This window comes from Triticum aestivum, chromosome 4A (genome assembly GCF_018294505.1).
Source record: "Triticum aestivum cultivar Chinese Spring chromosome 4A, IWGSC CS RefSeq v2.1, whole genome shotgun sequence".
Taxonomy (NCBI): Eukaryota; Viridiplantae; Streptophyta; class Magnoliopsida; order Poales; family Poaceae; genus Triticum; species Triticum aestivum.
In genome coordinates, this window is record NC_057803.1 from 88,819,964 (window position 1) to 88,833,033 (window position 13,070).

General features: G+C 44.0%; 1 protein-coding gene across 2 annotated transcripts; it reads right to left on the reverse strand.

The window, feature by feature from the left end:
* Positions 1–239: 239 nt before the first annotated feature.
* On the reverse strand, positions 240–9,207 carry LOC123085324 (imidazole glycerol phosphate synthase hisHF, chloroplastic). 2 transcript variants are annotated; one of them, XM_044506951.1, is made up of 17 exons: positions 8,994–9,207; positions 8,600–8,881; positions 8,356–8,525; positions 8,162–8,276; positions 7,913–7,968; positions 7,787–7,825; positions 7,584–7,682; positions 7,343–7,405; positions 7,195–7,257; positions 7,031–7,113; positions 6,430–6,538; positions 6,301–6,354; positions 4,581–4,668; positions 4,472–4,509; positions 4,008–4,113; positions 2,734–2,900; positions 240–476 (listed from the first exon to the last, which is right to left on the reverse strand). In XM_044506951.1, exons 1-17 carry the CDS (start codon positions 9,139–9,141, stop codon positions 414–416), a joined length of 1,743 nt encoding a protein of 580 aa, XP_044362886.1. In that variant the 5' UTR covers positions 9,142–9,207; the 3' UTR covers positions 240–413. The 2 variants fall into 2 exon arrangements, 1 of the variants encoding a protein (XP_044362886.1); XR_006439674.1 differs by lacking the exon at positions 4,008–4,113.
* Between the last annotated feature and the right edge of the window lie 3,863 nt (positions 9,208–13,070).

The window sequence follows — 13,070 nt, forward strand, 5'->3', positions numbered from 1 at the left end:
CAGCTGTTTTACATCTTCGTTTTGCATCGTCTGTTGGAGTTGTCCCTTATTTTCAGATAAAAAACACTTTTTAGAGATGTAAAAAGAAATTACATCTCTAAATTTATATTTTCTATTGGAAATGCTCTAAGGATCAGGGACGACCCGCCCTCCCGAGCGTTACCTCGATTTCACATCGTTCTGTGACAGAAGCCGTGTTACTGCTTGCTCGGTTGGCATGATGAAGAAAAGGCAACAACTTGAGCACTCAAAGCGTCATTCTTATTAATTTATTCCGAAATTGCATTTCCAATCAATATTCTATGCACTGCCACTGTACCACACATGCTCCCAAGATACCATTGTTACATCTGATAGAAAATTTCAAATAAACCAAAGGTTTCACACGGTATGTTAGGCTAGTCCATCTTAGATTACAGCATTCTGACCTCCACACCAGCATCTACCAGATGCTCTTTCACTGCTAGAATGGGAACCTGTGTCAAAGCAAAAGTTCAAGGTGTCAAATTCAAACCAAATGACAGATGATAATTTTAACCCATCGAGAATGCCTACACTGCGCTGATAGAACAATTACAACCACAAGAAAAGGTATAGCTGCTGGAATAAATCGGCCATTGCAGAATTCAAGAGGAGCAAGGATCTTAAGATACTGTGCATAAGAATTACCAAGACCTCACGGCCTTTGTGGAATGAAGATATAACGTATTGACACCAATTAACTAATGGATAGTCATGTACTTTACTATGAAAAGATGGCAAGATTGGTGTCAGAGAAATGGTATTAGCTGGGCATTAGGGCAACTCCAACGCGCCGACACAAATGATCTTGCGTGTTTGTTTGGGTTGAAACGGACGAAAACGCCGGGCCAACGCACCGACGAAAACCCAAATCCGTCTGCTCGCTGTCCGTCTAGATGCATTCCCAGCCCATACTTGCGCCCGATTTGCGTCCACATGAACACGAGACGAACGCGCCGCGCGTCTGCCTCGGGCCCGTATGTTGGCCGCCCACCTACCCCATGCGGTCCTAGTCAATGCGTCCACCTACCTTGGGAATGGTCCATGCGTGTCCATTTGAGTCGATACGGACAAAAACGCCGTGCCAACGCACTGACGCAAACCCAAAATCCGTCCGCCCGCTGTCCGTCTAGATGCATTCCTGGCCCATATTTGCGCCCGATTTGCGTCCACATGGACACGAAACGGACACTCCGCACATCCGCTTGGTGTCCGTCTCGGGCCCGTATGTTGGCCGCCCACCTATCCCACGCGGTCCTAGTCAATGCGTCCACCTACCTTGGGGCAAGCCTTCGGAGTCCACGAGCGTGCGAGGGGGGCGGCCTCATCCACTGCTCCTCTCACCCCTGTCCACATCTGGCCAGCCTCGCTCCCGCGCCGGCGACAGAAAACCCTAGCCTAGCCAGCCCGCGCGTCCGCCATGGGTTCCATCAACAAGGGAAAGTACAAGTTCAACACCGGCGCTGGCTCATCCCATGTGTCGCCGCCAATGCCGCTGGACGGCTTCGCAATGGTGCCGCGTGCCGGGAGGGGTCACCGGCCACGGGACCGGCTCTACGTCCCGGTGCACTGCGCGCGGTACCACTGGCACATCAATCTCCCCCACGGTTGGCACCTTGACCCCACGGCATCCAGGTGTCGACGTTGTCGCGGTCGCCCGCGCGCCTGCGGAGGAGGTGTGCAAGCGTCGTGCCCGTGCCCTCCTAACATCGGAGCAGCGTCGCGATCCGGCGTACGCCGTTCGCCACCGAGCTCGATGTGGCCCGCGGCGGCGGCGTTCAACTTGACGCCGGCTACATACCACCGCCCCAATGGTGGCGTCGAAGGAGGAGGAGGCCTACCAAGCCGCATTGGAGGAGGTGCTCCAGCGCGCCCTAGAGGAGATGAGTCCAAGCGCGAGGACTCGCGTTGGCCGGGCATGGAGGAGGCGCTGCAGCTGTCGGCGGCGGGGGACTGCATCTACCCTCCGCCACCGCCGCCGCTGCCTGAACCAGCGCCGGCTGCCCCCAAGGAGGAGCCCATAGAGGCCGAGCCAGAGAAGTACGCCTGGACTGGCGGCCTGCGCGAGTGGGTGAGCGCGCCAGCCATCTGGCTGGCGGCGACGCCGGAGCAGGAGGCGGCATACCTCGAGTAGTGGAGGCAGCGCGCGCTGGCGGAGGAGCGGGCCGACGGCGAGCGGCGAATGCAGGCCGAGCGCGAGAAGGAGGAGTGGCGTGCCCGCTGGGCACCGAAGGAAGAGAAGGAGCGCGCATCGCGCGGCAGAGCTGTCGACGCAGCAGACGTTAGAGGAGGCGGCGCGCGGCGTGGCAACAGGCCTTCCCATGGGCTCCGATGCCGCCGGACTTCGTCGACCTCAGCGGCGGTGATGACAATGACAACGCCTCGCGCAGCGTGCTGGGCGGCTGGGAGGTGCATGTTTTAAAAAAAATTATGTTTAGGTGGACTTGGGACAGCGATTGACCGGCCGTTTTAATGTTTAACTATGTTTAATTTTGTGCGCATGTGTTTGAACTTTTTTTTAAGTCCACGCGGACAAAATGCGTCGGCCACCATTGGGCGCACCTGCCGGCCCAAACAAAAAAGCGGACACGCTGTCCACTCGGCCGACCCAAACGGACAAAAAGCAAACAAAATCCGCATCCGTTTGGGTCGGCGCGTTGGAGTAGCCCTTATGACAGCATTTCGATGAAATGTAATGGTGGGATAGTATACCTCTTTCCGATGGAAAATGCCAGCAGCAAGGGCAGCAGAAGCATTTGTTTTCTCAAAGACTTCAGAAAAATGTTCCACAGCACCAGCACCACTGCTTGCAATGACAGGAATTGTCACAGCATCCGACACCATTTTGATCAAATCTATATCAAACCCACCGCCCTGACCTACAAGATAGAATGACATGATGCATTCAGCATGGCTTTATAGAACACTACAAAACAAGCAACAAATGCACTACATTCAATATAAGAAAAGTATGTGCTACAAGTTATAAATTTTACACCATATTTACATAGTAAATTAACAAGCTGTAATCCAAAACAGGTAATCTTCTTGCGCTTAACTCAGTTAAAAAAATGCTGACATATTGATGAAGATAAGTTGGCTTGTATACTTAAGAATTTGTGAGGAATAATAGAGTGAAATCATCATTCCAGATTGGAAAAGCACAAAGTGTCCTACAATCATGTGTCACTTGTTTGAAATGGCTCCATTAAGTACCTAAAGTGCCCAATCACGAATGAAACCACAAAGCAAACATCCAAAACAAAGCAAACATCAAGAACAGAAAATCATCAGGATTACCAAAAGAAGAAACATATAGCAAATTTCATGAAATTATACGTATCGTACTTCAATTAAACTACCATAAAACTACACTTTGAAATATTTTTGCGAAACGGCGTGCCCTTCACAACTCTGATCCTACCACAGAAACTACACTTTAATGAATACCCGTTCCAATCAACAGACTCTGACCAACCGGATCGACCTATAAACGAAGCATGGACCACATGCATCAGCATATGACCTGATGCCTTGCATGAAGAAGGTGAGGTGGAGGATCCCAAGGCCTTTAGCCCCCCTCGGTGCTGCATATCAGGAGGAAAACACTCCGCCATTTTATTTGCCCCACGTCGCAGCTTCGCGACAGGCAGAAATTACAATGTGCATCTTAGAGATGCAACCAGTTGTTTAAGACCATTCCAATTGATTAGAACAGGGGTATGTCAGAAAAGAAAAGAATCTTGTGACTGGTGCACCCAGTTGATTAAGCGCCTTCAAAGAATATTTCAAATTGTGCGTTTTGATTAGAAAAAGGTACCTTCTGACAGTTTGCTACAAGCATAAGCAGCTTCATCAAAAGTACTCAAACATAACTAGAAGATTCTTGATATTGCTTCAGAGGCTTGAATAAGACAATAAGAAGTTCCACCCAGCTTATCGTACATAAGCTTTGTGTACTAACAAATTAAAACTATTTAGCATACCATCACAATCAATGCAGTTGAGTAGTATTTCTCCTGCGCCCAATTCTTCGACAGCTTTTGCTAGTTCATATGCTCCTATAGGCCGGCTATCACGCCCACCACTTACCTGGAGCAGAAATAAATCTACACTTATACTGGTACAAAAAAGAAAAAAGACACCACACTATAGAATGCAAAAGTAGACACACAAAAACTCCACTAGAAAAGACCCAGTATCTTAATTAATAGCTTAATACTACAAGATATGAACACATCGCAAGACACAAACATACGCTTGTACGGTTGTACCTAAACTAATTAACTTCGAAATATCTGAAGGGAGCTCCCTTTTTTCAATAATCTGGAGTAAACCATTTGTATAGGCACTTAGATGAGTAGTAAACTAAATCTTTGTGTAATGACACCACACATGCATGAATGGCATATCACGAGAGAGATAATCAAAAGCAGAAGAAATGACTTACTGTGCACTGGTACCATGCATATTCTTCTCCTGATGGACCTGAAGGACGTACCGGGAAATGTGAGAACATTTAAGACGCAAATTTGTACAGGGAATATATGCAAGCATACCTTTACTGGACACTTTTACAGTTTTAAATTGCACCTCATCTGGACTTTTTACATATACTCTTCGAGGATCAATACTTACAACTACAGCCTGAGATAGAAAAAGCTTTGTTACAATGAGTGATTTACAGGTTATCTAACTGTTCTACAGAACTGAAAAAACAGGTCCTTCATCTGAAATGGCGATAAAGAAACTGCATCAGTTGCAAATCAAAATTCATTAACTGAAAACATGGAAATAATTATTACTGGAGCTAAGTTTGAGGGTCCCAGTTATGGACCACAGAGAAGACCTGAATGTGCCTACGAAACCTCCTCGATATTTAAATGGATAAGGAAAAACAATCATGCTCAGACATATAATTCTTTTGTGTTGTTACTTGGAAAACTAATAAAAGAGGAATATTGGTAGCAAAAGAATTTCGTGGTACTTTTCAATGTAATTTTAACACCCCAGATTTCTACTCTGCCTTGCGATGCTACCACACTACTCTAAATATCTCAAAGTACAGTAAATACCCATAATTTGGAGTATTTCTTGTACTTTGTGATATTTAGAGTAGTGTGGTACAACCACAAGGTAGAATAGAAATCTGGGGCGTTGCAGTAACGAAAATGTGGAGTATTGCATGCACTGGCGGAGCTACTCACGGGCAAAACTGTGCCGTGGCCCGTCCAGCAAAATCGCGAAAAAAAATTATATACATGTGCGGCATAGCCCAAACACACAGCCCACATGATGGCCAGCCCACCACGCTCCATAACACAAAGGGTCAAAGGCGTTCCAGTCCAACAGTCAACAGACCTAATCCATCCCCTGTTCACGTACTTCACTAGGGCACGGCACTGGACGGCGGCGGAGGACCAGCAGCTGGCGCGGCCACAGCTAGTCGGAGCTAGCCTCAACTCTGCCGCCAGTGGCGATCCATCCCTCATCCACCATCTGGTGTGGCGGCACTAGCTGCGGCGGCGAGCCGGCCAGTGGGCAGTGGCGACCCGGCAGCGGCGGCAAGCAGAGCAACGAGCGGCGACTGGAATTGAGCTACTGGCCGCTGCGAGGACGACCATTCCAGCATCATTTCCGTGCTGTAGACGACCCAAGAGGACAACGAGCAGTCAATTTCGTCAGGTAAATTTCTCCCTTGCCAACATAGAGGGTGAAATTCTGGAGAAATACAGCTATGAAGATATCACTGACGTCTTTAGAAGCATTGTGGATCGGAAAGCTGATTTATAGTATGTAACACCATGATGATCAAGACTGGTGCTAAACTACTATGGATTCTTTTGCTTAGTACTAGTATATATGTACATAAATGTGTGTGTGCATCTTGTAATCAATGAGAACAAGTATGCAGCTCTGTACTGATTATGCCTACTGAAATAGTATATGGTTCCAATTTTAAATTTTTGTGTGCTCTTCAGTAGCGTGGCCCGCCAGTTTTTTCCTTGTAGCTCCGCCACTGCATGCATCATTTTTAAGTAGGATCAGCAAAGATAGCTGGAATATGATTTTGTTGGAATAGTTCCTTACAACGTTTTGATACGTTGGACCTGATCAAAGCCCACACAGACTTGATTATGATTTATTGAGTTTTTCACAATGTTATTTTTTTAAAGAAAATGGCATGCTAATATGAGTACCAGATGTGATTTCAGATTATAGTTGGTAATAAACTACTAGAAACACAAAAGCAGTTGTGAAGATAAACAAAAGGTAAACCTGATTTCCATATACTCTAGAAATTTGCTCCAAGCTGCTTTTCCCTGTCTTCACCTGATACACAGGAAAAATTATGCTATGGGAAATTACTAAATTAGCTGAACATTGCAGGGAAAATAAGATACATACACCAGTCTGTAAATAGGCTTCAGCAGCAAAAACAGCATCACTTCCAATTGAAATCTTGTCAGCACCAGACCTGAAATATTCTGATGCTACTTCCAAGCTTGAATAGTATCTGAAAAGAGATAAATTGTCATCATTATTCTGCCATAACCATTTTCTTGGTATTGACTAGTACCAAATATCACCCGAGAAAAAGTGTGAGGGATATTGCGGATGGGAAGGGACACATAAAAATATTAAACATGGAGAGTAGCAAGTAGGCCCTAGTAAAAAGGAATAAGATAGTAGACTGTCTGACACCCCTCAGAGATTGGAACACAAGGAAATATATATTAAAAATCAGATATATTCAGAATAAAATCAGGGAATTTTTTCCATTTCAGTACAGATTATCTCATCAAGTCAACGGGAATAATATACTGTTCATCCGTGCTGGGATCAACATTTGCTCACAAAGATAATGACTCGGCCCATGATGGTCTCTACCATGTTGAGCATACCAATGCAATTTCACATGAGGACCTCCATTCTAACCAAATCATACAAGAAAGAAAACATATGTATAGCAATAGCAGCATTGGCTCAAAACTGGAGAGGAACTAACCGTCCACTTTCATCTGTGAAGTCTCTTATACCGCCACCAACTGTAAGTGGCACAAAAACTTTTTCAGATGCGCAACGTAGCACCTACCAATTGTATGAACCTGTCACTTCACCAGATAAAGGCAAGTAATGGAAATACTTGATAGTTATAAAACTCAAACAAACCTCTAGCATTGGCAAATCACCCAATGGAAAGGCACGGAAACCAGTTATATTCAAGAAGCTGACCTAAAGGGGAATTTGTATTCATGGTATCAGATCATATGTGCATTGCAAATATATACATATATGTAAACATTATGTAGAAAAATACCTCATCAGCCCCATCTATGTAGTATTGACTTGCTAATTCCACTGGCTTTCCAAGGTTTCTTACCTATAAGCATGGAATAAAAAATATATTCCATTACACAATGATTATGTTTAGGTAGAACAGTAAAGATGTTTTAAATTATTTTTTGATTGTACAGGTACATCAGAAACTAACTATCCCTAAATGGCCAACTAAGAACTAGAAAACTGATATCCCAGGGTTGATGAATAAAGTTTGGTACCTCTTTGCTACTACTATGATCTCTTACATCATACTGGTCACCCTTTGTTACTACAAGATCCCCATTATCATTTGACCGAACATCAAGGCATGCTATCACCTGCAAAATAGGAGATAACAAGTATGATGGCAATGGAAACTGGTGTTCGAGATGGTAATGGAATATGTGATGGACGCTGGAACATTCGGCAATAAAAAGCTTACTCTCTTTGCAAGTTTTGATGCTTTCCTATGAGCTGGGGCCTGCATTGCAAACCAAAGTGTGAAATTTCATGTCGAGGAAAAAAATTAAAAGGAAGTGCAAATAATAAAGCCAGACATGATGATTACCTTTGCCCCTGAAGAGTTAGGACTGAGAAATTTTTCAAAAATGGAAAGCCCAGTAGCTGCTCGAAACAAAAGAACATAGTAAATATACACTTGGAATGTACCCTGTACACTTCACAAGCCTTGGCGATTCAGGCAAAGCAAACTACCAGAAATCAGTAACTTACAATATTATATCTACATTATAACATATATCATCAATATTTATCTGTGGAATATCATGTATATTAACGAATAAACTACATATTTTACCTCCGCTCTTCTCTGGATGAAATTGAACTGCCTGAATGTTGCCCATCGAGATAGATGATATGAAACTCTCACCGTAGTTACATGTTGACGAAATCCAGTCTCTGTTCGCATCTGACTAAGCGTGCAGAAAGGAAGAAACAACTCAAATTTGATTCCACAATAAGAGAAAGCATCTAAATGGAGTTACTCCTTACAGGTAGAGCGTGATAGGAGTGAACGAAGTACACATGGTGGCCATCAGCTCCTTGCAGCAGCTGCGTGTCCTTGGTGATCTGGAGCGCGTTCCATCCAATGTGAGGCACTATGAGACCCTCCGAAGAGTCGAACCGCCTGACAACTCCAGGTATCACACCAAGGCCGCTTACTACAGTAGAGAATGCACTATCAGCTCCTACTCACCAACATGTTCCCAAGCAAGTAGAGTGCTAAAAGCCTTACCCGGGCCATTCTCCTCGCTGGAATCGAATAGCAGCTGAAGGCCGAGGCAGATACCCAGGAAGGGGCGGTCCCTGCGGATGTACTCGCGAAGCGCGTCGGCCATGCCTGTACTGTTGATGACATCCATGGCGGAGCCGAAAGCTCCGACTCCGGGGAATACGAGGCGGTCGGCGGCGAGGATGTCCTCGGGACTCCGCACGTCGCGGATGTTGAAGCCGAGGTGACGGATTGCGTTGCGCACGCTGCGGACGTTGCCCGCGCCATAGTCCAGGAGCGTCACGGCTGCGGCCACCGACCGACCGGCGAAACAAAGCAAACGCAGCGGTCAAGCCATGGATAGGATGGGACGAGTTCTGGAAGGGAAAGGGGGTGGGGATGGTAGAGTGGGGCTTACTGTTGGCGTCGCTGGACGCGCGCACGGAGAGGGAAGCGGGTCTGCGCCGCTGATTCGTCACCTTCGGACGGCCGACGGAGCAGGGGAGGAGGTGGTTGGCGGCGCCGGTGGCCATTGCTCCCTGCGACGGCGGCGGCGGCGGCGGCATTGGCCTCTTTTGGTTGTTGGCTCTCCCGACTCTCAGAAGTCACAGTCACACGGGCAATTGGGCAAATGCAAATTTCAATCGATTGAAGCCCAAATAAGCCCAATTGCATTTTAATGCCTTGCTTTTTTTTTACTTCGAAAGGCCTTGCTCGATTAATAACAAAAAAAAAGGGGGCAGAGCGAAATAAGGCAGTATCTTTCAGTAATTTGACATCATTTATTGTTTATGAATAAAAAACTACTTTTTGTAAAAAAATCAGCACTATAGATCAAATAAATTTTAGTAAGCACGAGCAACATGGACCCTCAATAAAAAAATGTTACATCAAGGTTGTTCGGCACCATTGTCTTCGCTTTCAATGTCAACGTTCTCTCGAGCTGGAGATGATTTTAGATCAAGCATTTACAAGCTGGGATATCTCAAGTCCATGGCAGGTTGTCGAAGAAATGCTTCCATGAAGATCAAAACACCACCACCTCCCAAATGTCAGCTGTGAAAACCATTTCGTTACAGGCATGGAACCAAGGGACTTCTATTTCGTGTGGCGTATATATATATATACACACACGTGAACCACACCAAATTCATCCACCGCATAGCACTAGAATGGCCGCTTGAGGCGAGGAGAAGCGGCAAGAATAATGGTGTAAAAACACATGGCAGATCGGTAATTGGGTTTTCACAAAGGTGCTTGTAACACTTTATTTATTGGTAACTAAAAAGTACATCGCAACAAATTGATTGTAACAAACATGACTGAGAAAAAAACCATGATAAACTAAAAAGCTACATACAGGTTCTTCAAAGCCATGGTCTTTACTGCTACATTTTGCATCTATGTCTTTAGCTCTTCATAGAGTTATCGTTTGAGCAAGTAAGTTAAAACAAGAGATTTTGTCGTTAATCAACTAGGGGGTGAAGGCCTTTAACCAATGACACTGGTTTCGGATTGGATTCCCAATTTTAACTTGGTCGGGCTTTTTCCACCCTAGAGGATGAAGGCGTCTCATTCTTTTTTTTCGAGGGAGTGAAGGCCTCTCATTCAATTGAGGACAATGATGTTGGATTGGTTTTCCAATTTTTGTCATGATCAACAATTTTCAAGGAGCTCTCTCATTCAAGTGAGATGTTCAATCTTAAATTTGATCTCATGACTTTGACTAGTCAATGATTTCTCAAATTAATTGGCAACAACCAGCTTATAAAAATATATCAATCTCGCCCACGCTCTCGTCATCTGTCAAAATAAATGTGGACATGCAATATTGTAGGACCAATATGATTTTGGATTGAGTTCCCAATTTTGGACTTGGTCAACAAATTCTCAAGGAGCTCTCTCATTCTAGTGAGGTGTTCAATTTTGAATTTAGTTCACAATTTTGATTGGTCAATGTTTTCTCAAATCAATCCGCAACAACCAGCTTATAAAAATACATCTGTCTCGCACCCTCTCATCACCTGACAAAAAAAGTCAACATGTGACACTGTACTACCAATATAACACATATCTTCACCACTGCAAGAAATTGGCGTGCATACGTGTGGGTTTATTTGCACATAACTGATACGTATCCAACGTATCTATAATTTTTTATTGTTCCATGCTATTATATTTTGAATGTTTAATGGGCTTTATTATACCTTTTTATATTATTTTTGGGACTAACCTATTAACCGAAAGCCCAGTGCAAATTGTTGTTTTTTTGCCTATTTCAGTGTTTCGTAGAAAAGGAATATCAAACGGAATCCAAATGGAATGAAACCTTCGCGAGGATCGTTTTTGGAACAAACGCAATCCAGGAGACTTGGAGTGGACGTCAAGAAAGCAGCGAGGAAGCCACGAGGCAGGAGGGCGCGCCCAGGGGGGGCCAGGCGCGCCCCCCACCCTCGTGGGCCCCTCGCAGCTCCACCGACCTACTTCTTTCACCTATATATACTCTTATACCCTGAAACCTTCGGGGAGAGCCACGAAACACCTTTTCCACCGCCGCAACCTTCTATACGCATGAGATCCCATCTTGGGGCATTTTTCGGCGATCTGCCGGAGGGGGATTCGATCACGGAGGGCTTCTACATCAACACCATAGCCTCTCCGATGATGTGTGAGTAGTTTACCACAGACCTTCGGGTCCATAGTTGGTTAGATGGTTTCTTCTCTCTCTTTGGATCTCAATACAAAGTTCTCCTCGATCTTCTTGGAGATCTATTCGATGTAAACTCTTTTTGCGGTGTGTTTGCCGAGATCCGATGAATTGTGGGTTTATGAACTTGATTATCTATGAATATTATTTGATTCTTCTCTGAATTCTTATATGCATGATTTGATATCTTTGCAAGTCTCTTTGAATTATCGGTTTAGTTTGGCCTATTAGATTAATCTTTCTTGCAATGGGAGAAGTGCTTAACTTTGGGTTCAATCTTGCGGTGCTCGATCCCAGTGACAGAAAGGGAAACGACACGTATTGTATTGTTTCCATCGAGGATAAAAAGATGGGTTTTATATCATATTGCTTGAGTTTATCCCTCTACATCATGTCATCTTGCCTGATGCATTACTCCATTCTTATGAACTCTAGATGCATGCTAGATAGCGGTCAATGTGTGGAGTAATAGTAGTAGATGCAAAATCGTTTCGGTCTACTTGACATGGACGTGATGCCTATATTCATGATCGTTGCCTTAGATATCATCATAACTATGCGCTTTTCTATCAAATGCTCGGCAGTAATTTGTTCACACACCGTAATATATGCTATTTTGAGAGAAGACACTAGTGAAACCTATGGCCCCCGGGTCTACTTTACATCATATAAGATTCCAATCTACAATTCTAGTCTATTATCTATTTTGCAATCTTTATTTTTCAATCTATACCACAAAAATACCAAAAAAATATCTTATTATCTCTATCAGATCTCACTTTCGTAAGTGACCGTGAAGGGATTGATAACCCCTTTTATCGTGTTGGTTGCGAGGTTCTTGTTTGTTTGTGCAGGTACTAGGCGACTTGTGTGTAGTCTCCTACTGGATTGATACCTTGGTTCTTAAAAATTGAGGGAAATACTTACGCTACTTTGCTGCATCACCCTTTCCTCTTCAAGGAAAAACCAACGCTTGCTCAAGAGGTAGCAAGAAGGATTTCTGGCGCCGTTGCCGGGAAGATCTACGCACAAGTCAAGACATACCAAGTATCCATCACAAACTCTTATCCCTCACATTACATTATTTGCCATTTGCCTCTCGTTTTCCTCTCCCCCACTTCACTTTGTTGTTTTATTCGCCTTCTTCCTGTATGTATCTTTGTTTGTGTTTCCATGTGCCTTCCATTTGCTTGCATCTTTGCTTGCTAAAAATCTATTGATATGAATCCACTTAAAGTGTTATACTTGGATCATCTTCGATCCTTATGCGCTCGTGCTAAAATCTCAACTAGTCTAGTTGATGGGAATGATGAGCATGCTCATTTTGTGTGTCACCGTTTGTCTGAAAAAGGGAGACTCTTATGTGATCAAATAAACAGATTGTTGTGTTATGCTTGGAATCTTTGTGAAATTTATGATTTTACTTGTTGCTCTAAGAACCCTAAAAACACCTCCCCTGCCTATGTGAGTTTAATGATAATGAAATCTTATCTTCTTATGCAAAGGGTGTTTATAGTTACTATGATATCGAACAGATTGGAGAATTTGTTGCTTTTAAGGGTGCTTATGAAGTTGCTTCTTTGATTGAAAAGTATGATATTACTCTCTACGAATTTGAAAATTTTGACATACTAAATTATTGCTATGAAAACTATGCTCATAATCTCTATGTCAAAGAATTTATTGAAAGAATGACCGTTGCTCTGAAAGAAAATAATGATATGCATGAATCTATAGATAATTATGATTCTGATGATTTGATTGAATTATCCCTTGATGAACATGATG

What these genes read in the sequence shown, in the direction of transcription:
- LOC123085324 (XM_044506951.1), bottom strand. Translation starts at nt 9,141, where the DNA reads ATGCCGCCGCCGCCGCCGCCGTCGCAGGGAGCAATGGCCACCGGCGCC. An exon ending in TGTAAAAGTGTCCAGTAAAG is followed by an intron (nt 4,510 to 4,580) that starts GTATGCTTGCAT and finishes TACGTCCTTCAG; the next exon opens with GTCCATCAGGAGAAGAATAT. An exon ending in GCATTTTCCATCGGAAAGAG is followed by an intron (nt 477 to 2,733) that starts GTATACTATCCC and finishes GCTTTGACACAG; the next exon opens with GTTCCCATTCTAGCAGTGAA.